General features: G+C 33.5%; 1 protein-coding gene across 8 annotated transcripts in view; it reads right to left on the reverse strand.

Annotated features, from left to right (window-relative positions):
* Nucleotides 1-578: 578 nt before the first annotated feature.
* Nucleotides 579-22,091, reverse strand: part of CD36 (CD36 molecule) — a 73,909-nt gene continuing 52,396 nt past the window's right edge. For 5 of the 8 annotated variants that reach the window (XM_053609055.1, XM_053609056.1, XM_053609057.1 and 2 more), the window contains 13 exons: nt 21,416-21,664; nt 21,149-21,309; nt 17,328-17,475; nt 16,521-16,700; nt 14,864-14,955; nt 12,792-12,838; nt 8,813-8,882; nt 7,622-7,809; nt 6,781-6,899; nt 5,876-5,949; nt 5,304-5,358; nt 4,449-4,613; nt 579-2,289 (listed from right to left, as the gene is read on the reverse strand). In XM_053609055.1, coding sequence (XP_053465030.1) covers nt 4,449-4,613; nt 5,304-5,358; nt 5,876-5,949; nt 6,781-6,899; nt 7,622-7,809; nt 8,813-8,882; nt 12,792-12,838; nt 14,864-14,955; nt 16,521-16,700; nt 17,328-17,475; nt 21,149-21,309; nt 21,416-21,664 — 1,548 coding nt within the window. In that variant the 3' untranslated portion in view covers nt 579-2,289. Of the gene's footprint in view, nt 2,290-4,436; nt 4,614-5,303; nt 5,359-5,875; nt 5,950-6,780; nt 6,900-7,621; nt 7,810-8,812; nt 8,883-12,791; nt 12,839-14,863; nt 14,956-16,520; nt 16,701-17,327; nt 17,476-21,148; nt 21,310-21,415; nt 21,665-22,091 lie in introns of those variants that run through there. The other 3 variants (XM_053609060.1, XM_053609059.1, XM_053609058.1) reach the window with 2 other exon arrangements.

The raw sequence follows: 22,091 nt of genomic DNA on the forward strand, positions 1-22,091 counted from the left end.
ATTCACAAGCAATTGCAGTGTTCAAACATTTACCTTCTCTGACCGCTGTATGTTTTCACCCTGGTAAAACAGTGTCTCACTCCCACAATAACAAACATGCGTATGACACACAAACTTCCAAATTTCAATTTTTCATATAAAAAACTCCCATTCTTTAAAGAATTAATTTTTCCTATTGGATATTTTTAGTACAATCTTTGTAACTTGATATATGAATTGTCTTTCCCTTCATACATTTTTATATAATTTGAGAAAAGAAATTTTGAAGAATAATTGTAATATACATGTATTTAGTTGCATATGTGGCTCAGTCCGTAGGGCGCCAGCCCCATATACTGAGGGTGGCGGGTTCAAACCCGGCCCCGGCCAAACTGCAACCAAAAAAAAAAAAAAAAATAGCTGGGCGTTGTGGCCGGCGCCTGTAGTCCCAGCTACTCGGGAGGCTGAGGCAAGAGAATCGCTTAAGCCCAGGAGTTGGAGGTTGCTGTGAGCTGTGTGAGGCCATGGCACTCTACCGAGGGCCATAAAGTGAGACTCTGTCTCTACAAAAAAAAAAAAAAAAAGACAAATATAAGTTAAAATGCCATGAGATCATTATTTACATGAAGACATTAAGATTTCAGTCATAAGAGATCATAATTACATGATTGTGGTCATGATGTACAGGAATTCAGTATGTATTTTCTCATTCATTGCTTTTTAAGAGTTTCAACTTTCTATAGCTCTGCCTTCCATATCTTAAAAGAACTTTCCTTTAGATTTGTCTTACATGGACATGTCCACAAATGTCCTAATGCAAAAAAGAACAGACTTTTAAAGATCTAGAGTTTTATCTTACATGCCAGTATGGTAGAGAGGTGTTATTTATGCCTCCCAGGCATTAACTAGCATGTGTCAAGTATCTTCAGAAATCAAAAGATTCCTCCAAAAGGGAATTTTGGTTTACAATTGTCAGTAGGGATTTTCAAGTTACTCCAGTAGCTACAATGAGAAGGCCAAGTTATATTTAATTTTAGTCTCCAAATGGGCCAGTTACTACTTCATCGTACTATATCCTTCTGTGTGTAAAACAAAAGACAGCAGTTAGTTTTCCTTTTCTATGCCAGAGACTTCTAGGAGGACTAATGCTCTCTGCAATAAGTGAACCCAGCTAAAGAGAGTAGGATTACCTATTAATGTGTCTCCTTCTGTCTGGAACTTAAGTTTTGCTGCTGTAAACGATGAAACCCAATGTTTTTTTTTTTTTTTTTTTTTGCGCTATTTTTCCAATCACCTTAAACAAATTTAACCTATAATAAAGTGGTCCAAATTGGATTTAGAAAAAATGTTTTAGAAAGAACAATGCATTTTAAAGAAATACGAAGTCAGATGAAAGATGTCAGATGTAAAATTAGGCTATTTTGTGACACAACAGGAACTAGACAAAGCACAGAATTTTAAGAAAGAATACCTTTTAAAGGTTGAAACCAATCTTTCTGAGATGACTTTGTGAGTAAGAAATACAAAAGCAAACAAGTATTACTCTTTGTAACGTTCCATACAATAGTTCCTTTATTATCATTTACATCTCTTAATGCTAGAACAGCATTCTGAGGTTGCCAAGCATAAATTGTAACAGAGCAGAAACATCGAAATGTACTCAGATTTCCAAATGAGCTGCAGAAAGTGGAAAATGACAAAGTGCTAAAAATGATGTCCATTTGCATGATCAGTGACAAAACATAAGCCCATATTTTTACAAAGAAATGATGCCTGCTGTTGCTATACCGAGTATACCATAGACAAAGAAACTTAAGGTATTATAGTTTATTAGCCAACCATTTTTTTATTCTTAAACGTCCTTCAAGATATTTGGTGTTCATCAGGTACTGACAGCCTTGGGAACTGTCTCCTGCAACTGAATAGAGATACTAGCAGGATGATGACACTTTCCCCCTACTGAGGAAGACAGTCTTAGGATCTGCTTAAAACACTCCACTCCTCTGCCGATTAGTGCCTTGGCACAAAAATACTCATTCATGCTTGAGCCGGTCTGTTGAAACTGAAATCAATCAAATTGTGGAAATGATGCATTTGAAAGTTTCTGGGTTTTGCTCATGAATTTGAATAACCTCTTGATAATCCTTTTGAAATGTGATGCTTGGTGCAAAAAAATAGTGCCACCATTTCTTCAACTAAAAGATAAGGTGCTGTTTGTAAAAAGAAAACATATTAAATCTTCAATTTGTCCATGATCTCATCAAAGATCCTAACATGGCTGGTGCATAGATGTAAACATTCATTTGCTACCTGTAAAGTAGAAGGGATGTTATTATTTATCAGAGAAGAGTGAAATAAAGCATCAGATAACTACTTTTAAAGTATAGTACCTTAGATAGATATGATTCAGTCCAATTTCTCAAGCTGCAGAAAGCAGTTCTCGAGTGGACTTTCCCAGTAAGGCAATGCATATTTTCATTCAAAAAGCACATACAGAGGGCTTCTTCCAACTCTCAAGAGCAGCAAGGAAAGATAGCTAATTAAATCTGCTTTGAACCAGCATTTCTACCTTCTTCCGACCACCTTCCATTTAAAGGTATACAGCCTATTTTTAAAATGACCATCGGCTTATTTTCCTTGTGATGCACAGAGTAAAACCACATGTTAGCTCCACCACCTTATACACTTGTCTCTACTTGTTTCAATTGCTCACAAATCTTCCCAATGATAAGGAAAATTTTCTTCTCTATTTGTAAAAAACTGCAATAATTTTTCTTATAGAAGTCAAATATACAAGCAAAACTAACATTTGTTGACAAAGACACTCCAGAAAGTTTTCAATTCTTCTTCTTAATTTAGCTATTGACTTCCAGGGATCGTTAAGCAGTGATGAAATTCATCATAAAATTGTAATACATGATAATACTTATACAAATTTTATAACTTCTGTATTTCCTTTTTAAAAGCTTGCTTTCCCACTAGGATCCATTTTTTTATTTCTTACTTTACAGTGGATATTTTTTTTCTCTGGTATATAAATGGCCTTTTAAATATCTTTGTTTAAGCGTTACTTTTTATTGGGCAGGTATTAAACGTAGTGCGATATTTCCTTTATTGTGACGTGAGTTAGCATTTTGAAAATATTTTGTTTAAATAAATTTTAGATAAAATTATTCAGTCTTCTTTTTAGCACATAAACCGTGGCAGAAATAATCATAACATAAAATTGGGTTGCCTACCCAGATACAAACTATCAATATTACAAAAAAAATGAATTATTTCCCCAAATTCCATTCATTTAATATCATCAATTTATCTGATTTATACCTTTGAAAGAAATTATTTTGCTTTTCTTAAAATCTGATTTTGTGGGATGTTCCTAGAAGACAGAGTGATGCTGATGAATCCAGATTATTAGAAACTTGAGAAATTTTATCAGGAATAAAATGAGATAAATAATGTAAAATGTTAGTATGATTCTAGCACATAGTAAAATCTCAATAAATATTAGTTATAAGCATTAGTGGCACCTCCTGAGTTTCTGAACAAAATAGCTTGAGGTCACCAGTCTGACTGGAAATAGAAAAGAGTTATTTTGAAGTTGTGATTTTATTTTTTAGCCAAGCAAACTGCTTTTATTTATATTGCATATTTTTTTTTTCAAGTGTATGAAAGGGAGTGCTGATGGAAATGATGAGAAAGTGAAAAATTCTCCCCCACAAGCTACACTAGTGCCATCCGTAATAACCAAAAAAGGCCTTCATTTTGAGAAAGGAAAGCCATTTATTCATTCCTGTTTCTGTGTGTGGGGGGAGGAGAACTAATATCCAAAGCATAGAGGCCGGACCCTCTTTTACAATTTTGCCAGACTCTTAAATCTTATCCACATTTTTGCTCTACTGTGTTGCAAACTGTTTTCTCCTATTTTCTAGTATCAATATATTCAGAGTTTAGGTGAAACTTATTAATTATTCATTAGGTCTTCCCATTAAACTTCTAAGGTAGACGTCCTATATTTGAAGACTGTTTGACTGGCAGGTCTACATGCAACAATCCTATTTTGTAATTTATTTCACTTCACTATTTTCTTTAATGTCATGCTTTTCTTTTGTGTGAAATCTCATCATTAATTTCTAACTTATTTAATTTCAATCCATATGGTCAATGATATATTAAATATCTTAGTTTTAAATAATTAGCTACATGATTGAGAAATGAACAGGTTAAAATTTTGGACAAAAGTTATTGGTATGCTAACTTTAAAATGGTCACAGTTAAACTTTATAGTTCAATCCTCTCAGAATTATAGATGTAACTGAGTGATCTGCTTGACATTGATAGGCCTTATTTACTCATTCAAAAGTCCAGAACCATGTATGGAATAATGTAAAACACCTCTTTGATAAAATGAAAACAAGTAATATATAAGCTAATATTCCTTAAGCAATATATTTTTTATATTTACTTACTTATTTTACTCTTTTTGATCTGCATGCACAATATGAAATCATAAAAGCAACAAACATCACCACACCAACGCCGAGTAAGACCATTTCTATAAGGCCAAGGAGGCTGATTTTTCCAGTCACTTTATTTCTGAACATTTCGGCCTTCTCATCACCAATGGTTCCAGTCTATAAGCAAATTAACAATTACCATTATACATATTATTCACTAATAAGCTAATAATATGTATAATCACTCATTTCTCTAATACTTTATGTAGACCTCAGTCATCTGTATCTGTAAGTCTAGTCATTGGAATTCCTTATGCATGTCAAAGGTGGCAATCAATGCCAAATAGAGTATTTAGAGTGTGAAGTATGTAAAGATGCCATGTAACACTCTTCATTATAATGGGACTCACCTGATCTTCTGAACTACTACCTGAGATGTTTCCCCATGACAGAGGGAAACAGTAAGAGCTAAGAGTGTCATTCCCTGTTCTTTCAATGCATGTTCTATATCTGTGGCTTCCTAGACCTACTCTGACCTGGCCTTGTATGCATAGTTGGCTTTTATTAGCGCCATAGTATTCACTATAATATTCAATATGATTTACTTGCTGTTGCAGGCAGGTGTCCCTTCCCTAAGATTACCTCTATCTCAAGAAAAAAGTGATTAATAGATGCATTTTGAAGAGAATCCTAAATGATAGGATTTTCTTTAAAAAAATAAAAAATATGAAAACACATTTTAAATAAGTATAATCCTGTCTATATAAGCAATGGAAACACATACACTTCAAATACTATCCATCCTTTTGAAATATTGAGATCCTTTTATGGGTAGATGTTTGTTTTCATGACTAGCTTAATACTAACCTCATTAAGCCACAGAATAGGTACAAGATAGTTCCTCTTCAAACGCTTTAGGACTCTGGAATATACATTGAAAATTACGAAAATATAAACTAATTCATTTATACTAGTAGTTATTAAAATGCTCATAGGATAGGTATACACAGATGCTCAAAACTGGCTGTTTTTTGATGTTGTTCCCTATTCATCAATCATTCAAATTTTAAGATGACTATTTCTCAGGCTTCTTTTACTTTTAATAAATCTTTCTAATACAGATTCCTAATGATACTGATGTTTTCTAAGAATAAAAATGTATAGTTATGGAAAGATGTAGGCAGCTAACAAAATGAGAGATGCTACCAAATGCTCAAATAAACATCATTCCAAAATGCATGCAAGTCCCATTTCAATAAACACTAGGTATTGCAGATGAAAATATAAGAATTTTATAAGCATTTAATAATTAGAGTTTATTGATATTTAGCTAAAGGAAAGTTGAAAATTGATATTCTTTTCCCTGTCATAGACTTACTCACACTCTTACGAGAAAATACTATACATCTTATAAAGATAACCTTATTTAAGAGACTCACTCAATTTTTTTTGCTGGCTTGACCAATATGTTGACCTGTAGCCGTTTGGCAAATTGTAAAGTGAATCCAGTTATCTAAAAGACAACAACTAGTTAGTTTATAATATCTAAAACTTCTTGTTACAGCACCAGAGAAAGATTATAGAACTTAAACAGGATACTTATAAAACATGTAGGAGTTAATTAACTAGACCTGTGAATTACATTACATAAACTGTATATATAATTACGTTTCAAATGTATATACACGTAGGTATCTATGCATACACACACACAATTTCTTTGCCCAACTTAATGTTACAGTTTTATTTTTGTGGTTTATGTGAAATGGTTTAAATGAAATAATAGCACATACAAAATATAAGTGCTCAAGTAGTTAATTTAATTCCTGAATGATACATGTATCTTTAGTTATATACCATTTAACTATCATTATTTAAATGAAACATGTCCAAAATTCTGGAATTACATTTAACTATTGAATAGAAAAATAGAAAAATATTTTAAAGAATGTAACTGTTATGCTGTAACAGTTTTATACATTTTAATACAAACTATAATAAATTATGCCTCAAATTCTTATAAAATCTTTTAATCACACGTAATATATTATGATTCCTTATGTTAGCAATATCTCTTAAGTATAGCATAAAATAATTTATATAAAAATATGGAAAGCCAATTAGAATTATTTTTAACAATTATTAAAAAGGCTTATAGAATTCCATATGTTAGAATTTTTAATTTTCTTTGTATTTCATAAGCAATAATATGAAGATGTGAATACAGTGTTTTCTGACACAAACCTGATTCAACAAATTAGGGCAGTAAGTATGACTAACTGGGCATTTTTCTTTCAATTTCATTTCTTAAAAAATATCAACCAAAGCAAATCAATATGCTTACAGGTTCAATATCCAAGTATGTTCTATGTTCTTCCTCATTTGGATTTAAGCCTTCAATCGGTTCTGAAACATCAGGACTTGCATGTAGAAAATGAGGAAGTGAAATGTACACAGGTTTTCCTGAAGACAAGTTTTAAGAGTCAACTGGAGGATAAATAACTTTCCTGACTTCACTCAGAAAACATTTCCTTAAACTTGAAGCTTTTTAGGTAAAAATATAGCACGGGGACATAGGGTGGGGGAGAATTCTTCCATGAGGTCGCTGGTGTACAAAATTAAAATTTTGCATCCTACAACCAGGCTAGTTGATGTCTTCTACATCCTGTAGGTGTTAACTATCAGTATATAAAATTTACCTGCTGAATATAAAGTTTTAACTAAACACGTTCATGTTTCAAGCAGTAATGTCTGTGGATTAAGAATTTCTTAGAGTATTCATAAACACTCCCTTTATAGCATGATGAATAGAGATAAGATAAAACAGGCTTCATATTTTGTGTCTTAAGTCAATTCATGTTTAAGAGACCTATTGAAAATATTTACTATTTTCTAAGGAAAAAGTTGAAGCAATGGCAAATGAATAACTAGGGATGTTAAAAGTATTCTAGAAATTATTTTCATTTATCCCTAAGAACTGCACAGAGAAAAACTAGTGGAGTTTTACCTGGTAACTAAATTTTGAAACACTGAGACAATATAAAATTAACACAAATTTTTTGCCACCACCCTTACGTTTTGCACTGAGTGCTTTCTTGCTTTAAATTTTGGATTCTAGGTAAAGGTTCTATTTTTTAAAATATTGAAATGATGTCATGGACTGTGACATGAGAATATTTACTCACCTTCTTTGCATTTGCCGATGTCTAGCACACCATACAACGTACAGTTTTTAGAGATGATTTTTTCTGTGCAGAAACAATGGTTGTCTGGATTTTGAAGGGGGGATGCAAAGGCCTTGGATGGAAGAACAAATCTATACACAGGAATTCCTTTCAGATTAATGTCGGATTCAAATACAGCATAGATTGACCTAGACACAAGAAGGAAAAAAAAAAAAAGAGCTGCATTTCAGGAACCCAAACTACCTTCTGGAGATTTATATTTTTCCTATATTCTTAGTTTAACATTGAAAACTTGGGTACTCTGGTTAGAATTTTAAATCTGGTTTGTCAGCAAAAATTTCTTGTGAAATTTAAACACATACAAGAATTCATACCTATGTGTGAACTATTCTAATCATTGTTGTCAAAAGCTTATGAACAACTATGGAGTGTTTATACTGATATCTCTTCTCATAGTCAATTTCTGCTACAGATTAAATATTTCTGACTGTCCTCATATCCTTTGTGCGTAGATTTAATGCAATAAAAGTAAAGTTTCTGTCTTTCATGACTTAATCCTGAAATGAAAGGCTGGGCGCTTGCTGAGGTCTGTGAGTGCCTGGCACATACTTTGTTCACCTCTGTCACCTCCCAAGTCTTTACCATAACCTAGGCAATGTTCTAGGGCCTAATGCACATTTCTTCTGATCCCTGGATGTTGAAGAAAGGCTGCTCTCTTCAATTTTATAAAAGATAAGGGAAAGATTCAGGGAGATTAAACGCTTGCCCACTGTCACAGTCTTTCATGATAGCGCTAGGTCTCAGGGGTAGTGACGAAGGCTCTAATACTTTTAAGGTAGCTGCTGGGCTCCTCCTCCCCCCAATTTGATTACAGCAATTTTCACAATTCTGTAACATTTCCATCATCCTTTCTGAACATCTTTAGAAAGACTGGGTATGCCTTTCTAGACCTGATTCTTACCAAATAGGCTCCTAGTTTAGTAAAAGAAGGGCAAATTAGCACTTCCTTAAAGATGGTAAGGAAAATGATTTGCATTATTAAAAGGTTGAAGGATATAGAAAGAGTAAATAAACATTATTAATTCTATATTACTGTATTTATTTTTAAGAAATCCAGAAATTTCACTCACTCACACTCGGTGGGGGAGGGGGGATCAGAATCACAGACATACCTCAATGTCTTTGTCTTACCTACAGATGTCAGAAGAAAAGAATTGCAATACTCGCGTCTTCTCAACAAAAGGTGGAAATGAGGCTGCATCTGTTTAACAAGTCAGTAGGAAATTATTAGAAGTGTGTTCTAGAAAAATCTGAAGATGTCTATTTAAGCATGGTCAGTAGACATAGATGGCAAGCCAACTAAATAATTTAAAATTTACGGAGTGGCCACATTTTAAAAACAGGTGCATTTAGCCTAATACATCTAAACATAATTTCAACATATAAGCACTAAAAAGTTAGGATATTGTACATTCTCAAAATCCAGTGTGTATTTTATGCTTATCATGTGTTTCAGTCATACTAGACACATACCGAGTGTGTTACAGCTACATATGTCTAGCAGATATCATGTTCAACGTTTGCACACTATGCACATTCACTGGTATAAAATAAACTTTTAAGAAATGGTAAAGTCATATGTTAAAGCTGTATTTGTGGGTTTTGGAATGACCCACCCCATAAGTAGAGTGGCAGTGCTTTTACCATGAAGATCATTTACAACTCCTGCCATATCTACATTATTTTATTTTTAATAGTGATTGGCCTATCTGCTCGAAATTTTTAAACTTATTTACTGCAGTTCTCTCACTAAACTCTTTCCTGCAAATGCTTTGAAAATACTTCCATCAAATTCAAGGAGTCATTTATTTTCTGCTACAGCCCTCACTATGGCACCCATTGGATATAGGAAGAAATAATTAGTTAACTCCTCCTTTTACTCAAATGAATGTCACCAGTTGATGGTGTTGAGATACATTTGTGAGCCATTACTAAAGGTGTTGTTTAAAATTGTGCATTACAGGCTCTTTTTCGGGCAAATGTTTCTACTTTGTGACCTTATGTTCATCTGTACACTTCTGAGAAGTGAAATATAATACACTACCAGTGATTGTGTTCCCTGCTTGATCCTGCTATTAAGAAAGTTGGATATTCAGAGTCTTAAATTCCTTATTTAAAAGGTCTTTGGGCATTGCCTACAACTGCCTTCCAGGTACCTTAAGAATTAAAGAAAAACACATTGAAAAATTAAAAAAAATGATTATTTGAAGTATCATTGAAGAGTATGTCATAATTATATCCTAAAATTATCATAAGCAATGGCCATAAAATAGCTGATATTATCAGGGCTTTCTTTCCTCCCACAAAAAAAAAACAACATTCTAAATGTTTATCAATACAGTAGAACTTCCACAATTGAGCACCTCTCTACGTTAACTACCTCAAGTTGACCTAATTTTCAAGGGCCAGACGTGCATCTCATGTATTTGTCAGAACAGTAGGCCTAGTTCCTTATGTTGACCCGTTTGTTATAGTCCCTTAAATAGTCAGCCTACAGATATATCCTGCTCTACTTTTGATGCAGGTCCTCTTCACTAGAGCTGAACACAGACCGTATTTTCTGGGGTAAAACAGGCTCATAAATCAGTTTGATCAATGTTCTGTCTGAGCCACCACACCTGCAGAGGAGCAGAATGCCCCAGGCAGAATTGTATCCCTACACCCATGGCAGTTTTAAAATTAACTTCTGCCCACAGGCCTCTGGCACCAATGGCTGTGCCATATTTTAGACATACTTCCCATCTTCTCAAACCCTCCTACCTGCAGGGTCTGAGAAGCTTCATATAAACCCCTAGACAGAAATCACAGATGGGCTACCCAATGGGGACCCCCTTCCACTGGGCCAGAGACGTTGTTTTCCTTCTTCTCTTATCTATCAATAAATACAGTCTTTGAGTTTCAGAGACCAAGGACCTGGTAGAAAGATTCCTGGAACACTTTCCTTTTATGTCTTTTCTTTTTTTTTTTTTTTTTTGGTTTTTGGCCAGGGCTAGGTTTGAACCCGCCACCTCTGGCATATGGGACCGGCACCCTACTCCTTGAGCCACAGGCGCCGCCCCCTTTTATGTCTTTTCAAACGTATTGAAAGTAAAGAATGAACTTCCATTCGTCATAATGAATATACATTAGAACCTTCCAGTACTCTTTTTCCCTAGTACTGTAACCAAGGATCTCTGACAGGAAACCTCTCTTGTCCTGTCCAACCCCCTGTTTTTAGTTTGTTTTATTTATATTTTCCTCTTAGATATTTTTACTTCCTGCCTGGTGTGCATGCATTTTTATTAATTGTCTTTATTTAAGCCTCTTATTAAACCCATCTACTTCTTAGCTTTGGGTAAAATCATCTAACGATTTTTTGTTTTTCACCTTGATCCCAGAGAATTCTTTACTACTTACGAGTAGCACACTACATTTTTCTCTTAGTCTAAGGACTAAGTATTTCAAGCTTATGAAACTACTAGAGTTAGTAATACTGAGGGCTTGATCATTTATTTATTTATTTATTTGTAGAGACCGAGTCTCACTGTACTGCCCTCGGTAGAGTGCCGTGGCCTCACACAGCTCACAGCAACCTCTAACTCTTGGGCTTAAGCAATTCTCTTGCCTCAGCCTCCCGAGTAGCTGGGACTACAGGTGCCCGCCACAATGCCCGGCTATTTTTTGTTGCAGTTTGGCCGGGGCTGGGTTTGAACCCGCCACCCTCGGCATATGGGGCCGGTGCCCTACTCACTGAGCCACAGTGCTTTAATTAAAAAGAAATTTCTTCACCTACCCCTCTGTAGTGCAAAACCCTACAAAACAAATCCAGCAGTGTTTTTGCTGCCTTTTGCCCTACAATACAGTAATCAAATTAAATAATCATGCAAAACTCAATCATACCTTTGTAAAAGTAAACATTCTCCATGCTTCCATTTAATTTTTTCATTTTTATCGTGTCTTTCCAACTTTGTAAACTTCATGCTGTTTCTTAGTAGCTGAAAGCTCACCTTTAATTTTAATTACCTCATGGTATTTGATTCCCAAGCTTTTTAAAATCTCAATTCTTAAACAAGCATAAGTCAATGTTCCTTTTCTTCAAGGATAATTGTCAGCCAGCTCTAACCATACCCTGAGTAAGTATACTTACTTTTTTTCCTTGCTTCTAATTTAGAATGCTCATTTTTAATGGTTAGTGAAAATCTAGTCTTTTTCTCGTTCTCATTATCTTATCCAAAGTAGATGGTTCATTCTTATAACTTCACTGATTTCACCTTGGATTTAGAACACATTTAGAAGTATTGTAACCCGCTCTATGAACACATTACAGTTATCCTTGTATTTTTTAAATAATCGTCTCCATCATGTTTTAGATTCAAAATCCTGTAGGGCTTGATGATCAGAACCCTGCAACTTTTAACTACTTGTCCTTTTTGAGCAGTTCACTCCGAATTATAGAATTTATGCAAAACAACGGAGTTGAGATTCTGAATTCCCCTGCATGGGCTTCCTGATGCCGAGCCTCACTACTCCTCACTAACCTGCCCCAAAGCATGGATCTCCTTGTTAAAAAACTCATACTCTCTGTTAGTCAAGAGATGGATTTGAGGCTGCTTCCACTTTACCTTTTTCCTGACTGACATCTTTTGTTTCAAAAATTCCTTTGTTCCTTGGTTCAGTGATTGGCTTTCTGGGTGGCAAGTAACCAGACTTAGGCCAGACACTTTCTGGATATCAGTGTGTTTTTCTTTTGTAATTATCTTTTTATTTCTATTCTTTTAATTCTAAGTTGTTATACCTAAAATATTTACAAAAGATTTGAATAGGACTTCTCCAAGTTGTTCTTTGTAACCATTATTTCTGTTTCTAGGATGGCAGTTAATTAAGTAAAGATTTCAGAAAGCAAACATTTCCCTATTAATGTAAAAATGAATTCTTTATGGTTAATCTTCAGCAATCCTATCACATTAAATATTTACCAAGGCTTTATACAAATAGACTCTGAATTATGCTGTGGGGCTATAAAAACTGGAAAATACATACCCTCAACTTTCAGAACACTGTCAGTGGTAAATTTAGGGGAGAAAGTGACGTAGGTTCATTGTTATTATTACCACAAAGCAAATGTCCTTACCTGTACCATTAATCATGTCACAATAACTTTCCCAAAAGGACAGATTCCTTAGGAATAAAAAGAAAGAAAATGAGCTAACCATTGTCATTTCAAGAGCTCTTTTCTCATATTATCTTTTCTATTATGATTCAATACTTCTAATATAATGAAGATTAGATTGGGCAAGTGCTAAGTTTAAGAAATATTCTAGTGAATTTGGTTCATTTTTTTTTGAACATTTTATCTTATTGTGATAAAGTCTGATATTATATGACTAGATTATAAAATAAAACTTTGCCAAATTAAAATTAAGTAACCAAAATGTGTGTACCTCTATAATATTCTGAAATAAAAAAGAAACTTGGAAGAAAACAATTTAAAAACATTTATCAGAAATTTAGATATTTACTTAAGGAAGTGTTTTTGTTTTGTTTCCTCCCCTCCCTCAGTGGGAGAAATGAATCATTTCGCAGGATGAGATATAAGAAAAGCCTTAACTGGATTGATGTTAAGCTCAGTATAAGGTCGAATAGGGACATGGGAAGGAAGCCAAAAATAAACAGAAATTTGGATCAATTCAGATTCAAAACATGTTGATAATCAACCAATGTATATTTCCTCCCTTGTAATTCTTACATGGACTGACATTTAAGTAGGGCAGATTTTATTAGTTAAGCTCTGGTATATAAATAAGATATATAATATCTAGAAGTAAAAAATGATATTAATACTTTTCCTACATCTTCAGCCCCTTTTCAATGATGTATAAACTGTTTTTTCCACTTTCATCATCATCCAGTGCAGTGTCAAGCCAAGCTGTTGCTTATTTTAAGCAGAATTAGCTGTTAATCATGCTACGTATTACAATGATGAGTTAATACAACCTTATCATAACCCTAAAGTGATGTAACATTCTTACTCTAATAGGACTGCTTAGCAACTCTCCTTATGATTTCTATAGTATTGAAAAGGAGTGAAGTGTTCATTGTCCTTCAGTATAAAGAATTGATGTGATTTCCTCTGACATAAAGACTTAGAAGCATTCATTTTCCTCCATTTGACTTTTCTAAAACATTAGTAACTATGAACTCTTTAGAAGAAAAAGTACTCTACTAGTTAATAATTAACTCTTATATGCAATTAATAAAGACTTGGTTTGAGGCACTGTTAATAAAAACATTTCATTTCTATCAGTTTTGATTATTCATTCTCAGGAAATAACTATTCTAATAGTTATGGCGCAAAATAAAAAATTTAATTTCTATTAGTTTCGATTATCCTTTCTCAGGAAATAACAATTCTAATGCACAATTGTTAACTTTAAAGAAAAGGCTTTCTCCCCTGGTATTTATTACGGTTGTTCCTATTTTACACATATGATAAATTATGAATCCTTCAGATCAACAGGCAGAACCAGGAAAGAAAGGAAATAATGGCTTTAAGAAGTTAATGTATGCTTTCACTAACTTAAAAGTGGCACATTATTTTCACATTTATATGTAATTTTTAGAACTATAGTTAAAACACTAGTTCCATTTTACATTAAAAAGGTTAAAACTGAGTTATCAGTATAGATCATTATTTCAAGGCTGTTTTTAAGGGGAAGTCATGAAAGCAATTATACAAACTTACGCCTTTAAAGATACATTTAAGTCATGTCACTGGAATATACACTTTTATTTGTATACTCAATTACAAAAGTAAAAAAAAAGTTTCTATCTGCAGGATAATCAGCGGATTTACTGATTGTCTTCTTTTCTATTTGTGATTATCTATTTATATGGGCATACTGTAAGGCTGGATATGCAACAAAGATGAAAATAGTCCCTTCAGATTTGTCCATAAATATAAACCAAACCCTACAATGGCGCTTATATTCAGAAGCTCTTTACTGGTGAAACATGCCAGTTGCCAAAACTGAAGTACTGATGCCTTTCAGAACAGGGCTTGAAGCCAGCAACTTTGTGCCATAGGTGGGTTCCTGTGCTTTATCAGTTGTTAGACAAACACTATTCCTGCCTTAGAGCACCTTCGTAACACACACACACACACACACACACACACACACACACACGCTGTACCCAGACACTTACCTTCTACCTTTGTAAGTGTCAATTATGCCAACTTTGCTTATATCGTCCTTTCCATTGAAAACTTTATAAACTCCATCAGCAGTGTTGTTGTACTAAAAAGATATGTGGAAGAAAAAGTTACTTCTATAACAAGTCATATTTTTCATAATTCTCTTTCACATTTTCTTTTTTTTTCTAATCCTTCCTTCCTTCGTTCCTTCCTTCCTCTCTTTCTTCCTTTATTTTTTTTGAGACAGAGTCTCACTCTGTCACCCTAGGTAGAGTGTGGTGGTGTCACAGCTCACAGCAACCTGAAACTCTTGGGCTCAAGTGATCTCTTGCCTCAGCCTCCTGTGTAACTGGGACCACAGGTGCCCACTAACGTGCCCCAGCTATTTTTAGAGATAAGGTCTCACTCTGGCTCAGGCTGATCTCAAACTCATGAGCTCAGGTGATCCAACCATCTCAGCCTCCCAGAGTGCTAGGATTACAGGCATGAGCCACCCCACCCGCTCTACACATTTTCTGAACACTGCCTATTTATAATTATTTTATATAAAGGTTTAGAATGATTGACTTTTAAAATCTTTTAAAGGATAGACTATAAAAAAGCACTTCTAGAAAGAAGTGCTAAATGCTGAAGTTGACATGATCAAAGTTTACTCCAACACTCTTTGTCATAATTAAGCCAATAAGATAATTTGGTCATTACACCCAATATATTGAGGTGGGGGGATGTTGAACAAAACCTATAAGAACAATGATTTGAATATTTTAAATGATATGATCTTTATGTGGTTACCAAAATGAAAAGAATGAGGTATGTAAAATTAAAATTTGGCCAAGGAAAAAGTGATGAGTATTTAGTTAAAATTATTACTGAATCTATGATTCTTAAAAGCTTTATACATTTAATTGATATAAATCTTGTAATCCTAAACATTATCTAAAAGTAAAACAATAACAATGAATTGAATACTACTAATAGTCACATATAGTGCCTAATGAAATCAGAGTCAAAATTTCAATACAATAGTCAGCTTATCATATTTGTAATTCAAAACAATAAGCTATAATTAAGTGGACTATAAATTGTACTTCTTCTTAATCTTCAAACCTCCATTTCATGACATATATGGACTATTGGAAATTCTTATTTAAAAATGCCAAAAAATTAGGCCTACTGACTTATAGTACAAGTATTGCATTTGAGATGTGCAAATTTAGCCTAACTTTTTAATATAAACTAAGACAAATTTATAAAAAGTTCTAGAGGAGAAGAAATTGTAGGATAAATACATTTAACACAAATAAAAATATAGTATTGAACTTGATTACAGAAGAAGGGAAATCAAAACCAAAAATGTGTTCAAAGATTTACATAGTAGCTTACAACTTAATTTTAGAAAAATTGTATATTTATAAAAAAGTTGAAATCTGATTATATCTCAGTTTTTAATTTTAAATATAATTGTTAAATTCATCTGAGTTTTCCAACTAGGAAAGTTTAAGCCATCTGTGATGTGGACTTTTTTTATAAAGGTAGGATACATGTCAGATAGTATCTCTAGATCAGCAGTAGGGCTAACACACTAAATGATAAAATTATGCTTGGCCAATGCCATGTCATTTATCTAATTGGAATACAACAATATTGCCATTTATATTTGGTACTTACAGGATAAAACACACCAACTGTGGTAGGGATAGGGTATGGAACCAAACTCAAAAATGGATCCGTATAGCCCCATAACAGTTCTTTCAAAGTTCTTCTTTGGAACATAGAAGATTTTGACTTATTGATAAGTGTATTGAGTAGCATTTGAACAAATGAATTCTGATAGATATGGGGTGCAGCCTACAAAAACAAAATCAAATCACTGTTTAAGACACCGATACAATATCATATGGATTAAATAATGAAATTGAGTTTCATAAAAATTTTATGACTATATATTTAAAATTACTGCTAAACACTGCCAAAACTAAAAGTGTACTTTGTCTAATCCCTAGATGACTGCATTTCTCTGCCTCAATACCAACTATGAGAAGACATCTCAAATTAAGCCCTATTCATTTTGATTGATAAGGTCCTCAAACTTTTTAAACAGGGGGCCAGTTCATTATCCCTCAGACAGTTGGAGGGCTGGACTATAGTTTTAAAAAAAAAAAACTATGAACAAATTCCTATGCACACTGCACATATCTTATTTTGAAGTAAAAAAAACAAAATGGGAACAAATACAATCACAGAGCCTTATGTGGCCCGCGGGCTGCAGTTTGAGGACCCCTGCTTGAATTCAATTGACTATTATGATTTTGTCATCTTTCCAAATGACTACAGCTGCAGTGAAAATAATGACAAAGGAATACCTTTTTATAAAAATGGCAAAATAAATGAAATCCAGTATTTATATTAATGAGATTAATTACAGTGGATTCTAGAGTGTTTTAAAACAAGTAACTTTGTGGTTTGTCTACTCACAGCTACAGCCAGGTTGAGAACTGTGAACATGTCACTCTCTGTTCCAACTGACAGTGAAGGTTCAAAGATGGCACCATTGGGCTGCAGGAAAGAGACTGTGTGGTCCTCAGGGTCCTGGGTAACATTTTCCTTGGCTAGATAACGAACTCTGGACAAAATGGAAGTAAACAAAATTCAAACAAAAAAAAAATTGACTTATGTGGATATTAGATCTCAAATGCCATTCATTTATTCAACAACTATTTGAACACATGGAACATTTCAGAAATTATGCTAAACAATAGGGTTAAATAAATCAGTACTAGGTCTTTCACAGATTAATCAAAATGGATTTCAAACTTGTAAATAGAAAATTAAAATAGCAGAGGAGAAGTGATATATGTTAAAATTGGAGTTTACACATAAATCACAGAAAAGCACAATACACGAAATTCAGGTTTGGGGTGATCAGGGTGGAGATGATGCCCAAGACCCCATTTGTAGCCATTCCACAGAAATGGTACGAATAGCAAACAAAAGCCTGGTTAGGCAATGTAAGTCAGACAATGTCATGTGTAACATAAGAATAGCATTATACATTTTGGGAAATCCAATTGGATTGATTGGATTATCGACTGAGATATAAGGAGAGTGGTGCAAAATAAAGATTTCAAACACAGAAGGGTCATATTCCATACTCAAGTAACAGACATTATCCTGAGGGTAAGAGGAAAGAGTAGAGAAACTTAACAGGGAACTATTAAGAGCATATTTCCTTATGTAAGAAAAATCCTCAAAGTTGATAGACTACCCACCGCAGGCTCTTCTACCTTTTTTTAGATCTTTAACAAAAATTGGAATATAATTTTTATTTTTAAGGGCTACATCCCTCCTTTTTTCCCTCTCCCCATATATTGAATTAGTTCCAAGCTCCTGGCTCTAACTTCTCTGGGTTGCAAAGTACCAACTATATTTCAGGAATGTGGGAAAGGGTGATTATTATGGGGAAATATTTTGCAAGTAGAAGATATTCACTGAGAAGAAACAAGGTAGACACGTTTGTGCTCGCATTTATTAAACATAAGTTATTCAAGGTGAATAGATAATTAAAGACAAAAAAAGAGGGATGGAAATTCTCTTTTACTCTACTATAGTAAAAGTGTACATTTCCAAGGGTAGCAGTTGAGTATTTTATATCTCTAAGCACAGTTCCTTAGACATAGTGATTTCCGATAAATACATTTCATAAAAAAATACATTACTGATTCATTATATAAAACAACATTTAAAATGATGCGGAAAGATATTTTATTTTTAATATAATTTAATGAAAATATCATTATTTATTCTCCTTAGAGTACTGTTGACATACTAAAAATCTGAAAATCTGAAACTGCAACCAGGATAATCAAATACAAACAATACCTTTTCACTCAAATAACCATTATAAAACTGGAGTATGTAATATTAACATTTAAGATTTTAATTTTCATGATTATGCATGTATAATAATTAAAACAACAGCAAAATAATTGTGGCCCTATTCTAGAGCTTACCTAAATTGTACTTACAAGGTGAAACCAGTAGATGGCACTCACCTAGAGGAAAAAAAAATCCTTAAAACTGAGCCCTGCCTTTTGAGTGTACTTATGAAAAGAACATTATCAGTTTTGTTTGTTTGTTTCTGTAAAAATTACATTGCGTACAAGTTTGGGGAAGTGTTGGTTAAAAAATTCAAGGGAACAAATTTTTCCTAAAATCTTCTCAAGATTACTTTTGTCCTGGCAAAGCAAAGTAAATTAAAAAATAATTTGTTATATCTGAGAATGTTCTCAAGACATCACAGTGCCTTCTAGAAATGGTATAGGTTGGAATATATGTAGGTTCTCAATCCAGGGAATTTCATGGTTTTCCTCATGTCAAATGTTGTCAAAGTTTCATCAAACTCTCTTTAACAGCGATAAATCAAATAAATTGGATTTAGGGTATACTTAATTATAGAGAAGAGTGTTTATCTCAACACAGAGACTATCAAAGTATTAACTTTTTTCTAAAAGGAAACCAGTTTTTATATTATTTAAGGTATTCAGGCAAACATAAAAGACTCTGTTTGGTGATATCATGAGAAAAAAGGACAGGTTGGTCAGGAATCATTTTAATATTTTTATATAAAGAGGAGTTTATTGTTCATAGAATATATCTGTAAATACAAGTTGTTTTCTCTCACAGCCCTTCCATCACCTCCCTTAGCAAATTAAGTATATCTAACCAACCCCCTTTTTGTCCCTTACAAAGATAGGTTAAAGGCTCTAAGAATAAAATAGATATTTGCTGCCAGCAATCAGAGAATGAGGTTAAATAATTTAATGTTTATATCCCCTTAAATCCCAAACAATATCCTCAAAAGTAGAAAACATAACCTCCCCACAAGAAGTTAAAAATAAGACACCCAGAAAACATGAGTTCTCAAATTCTAACACCTAATTTTTTTTTCATTTTTAGTTCATTAAGGTTCTACTTTTTAAACAGTTATGCTCAGATTCTCATTAGGTCACATGTGAATTCTAGATTTGCATACGTACAAATAAGATATTAGTATAGGATTTTACTAAAAACATAGGAAACATAAGCCCATGAAAAAAATATTTTCCAAGGTAAGGTTTTTCTTGTAACAATGAAAACCAAGTCTTGATTGACGGAGTCATGAACAGTTATAGATGTGGACAAAAGGCAGGCGACGTGGGGAAACCTGCTGGGACAGAATCACCGAGGCCTCTGTAGTGTATAGACCATCCGCTGTAGCAGTAGGCCCCACTCTCCCAGGACTACTGTTATATCACTCATTTTTAGGTGTGAGTTATCCATCTAGAAACATTTTCAAGTGTTGTAGAGGAAGGAACAAAATACAATCACAGAATATCCAAAAGAGATAAGATACTAGAACTGTGAATTACAATAAATCATTGCAAATCTGAAATTTTGTAATAATAATTAATCATTGTATATAACTACTTGTGATTATTCTGGTTATCTATCTCTAAATGAGATAGTTATCTTTAGATAATTATCTCTAAATGAGATACCTGGATTTAACGAGGTCCTTGGCTAAATTAGTGTTTTTAGCACTCCAGTTTGTTTTTTACTTTAATAACCGGAAAAGACATTGTCTGTAATTTAAATAGAAAATGTATAAAAAAAATGTAACAGGTACTATTTTCTACATCTCTGTGAGCACGAATAAGTCACCTAAGATCTAATGGATTCTGGCCAATCATATCTTCTAGTTTCAGTAACCTATTAGATAATGTAGATTAGTGAAAAGATAGGAATGAAATTCCCACATAAATGCAAACATTTGTATGACCTGGAAATTAGTTTAGGTGTTCCTTAGTGATACGGATGCTACTGCTCCAGGAGCTGCACTTTAAGAAACACCAAAATAATGTACATACTTAATTTTAAGATGTTAAAGACAGCTTTTTTTCTCTGTTTGACATACATATTTCAGAGTTGAGTATATATACCTCGAGTACAAAACACATGTAAATTCTTAGGCACAGGAGTGTTACTTGAAATTTATTATGATAGCTGTATTTTTTCCTATATGCTGTCTAAGAAATATTTCAGTAATTATCTATTTATTCAAAATAAATATATTCTATTCTTGAAATCCTTAGATTAGGATGCTATACAGTTAGAAGAATAATTCCAAGATATAACATTGGCAAGAAAATAGTAAGTACATTTCAATACAATGGCACTTGTCAAGTGAAATCATTCTCAGGAATATCTAAGTTTAACATCATTTATGTTGCATCTGCCTCTTGTCTGTGGGGACTCACCTGTACGTGTAGGGACCTCTTTGCTTAACTTTAATGTTGCTGCTGTTCACTCTCACATCCTCTGGATTTTGCACATCAAAGATCCAAAATTGTCTGTACACTTCTGTTCCTGTTTTAACCCAGTTTTGAAAAGCAATTGTACCTTCCTCAAGGACAGCTTCCTGTGAAAAAGAAAACATGTGAGGGTTATTTCTTTGTAGTGAATACAGGCACTTCTTAGAGTTTGTTCATAACCTATAGCCAGAATAAAAGGGCAAGCTCAAGTACCTGGTTCATGAGAACCTTTGTAATCTTCACACTTGCAAGCACAAGAGTTCTCATCAGATTTTTATAGCAACCTCTTTTAGTTAACATTTTACAAAGAGAATCAGTGTGTAATACTGAAGATGTGACTGTATATTTTAAGGCAAACCTTTGGCAAGCTTTAGAGTCCCCTTTTTGCAATATTGCAACAGTCAGTATTTTGTTAAAGCTGTTCCAAAACGTTCTTAGCAGGTCGAATATTAACTTGTCCTCCTGAGTTAGATTGACAAGGCAAAATAGAAAAAGACTGAGATTAAAACCTGGCAATACTGATAGCTTTCCCTGTTCAAGAGTTGGACATTTAAGAGAATAATTATATTTATTAAAGAAAAGCATATAAATGACAAAAACAAATTTGAATTCTTCCCCTTTGAAACCCTGCTCCATATGGCTTCTCTAACTCTCTTTGGTGATGTGTTTCCAGAAATTATAACAGCCGGATTTGTAATTATAGGGTTACTACTTTGTAAAGAAAAGGACAAGGTAAGGAAGCTACCCTGTGATTCCCTTATGAATCCATTAAAAATTACTGATGCCTCTGTGATCAAACAATACCAATGACAGAATTAAAAACCCTATATAAGAATTGGATTCCTCATTTTAAGAGCTTTGGGATTACATGGAAAGTCACCAAACCCCT

Source organism: Nycticebus coucang, chromosome 11 (assembly GCF_027406575.1).
Source record: "Nycticebus coucang isolate mNycCou1 chromosome 11, mNycCou1.pri, whole genome shotgun sequence".
NCBI lineage: Eukaryota > Metazoa > Chordata > Mammalia > Primates > Lorisidae > Nycticebus > Nycticebus coucang.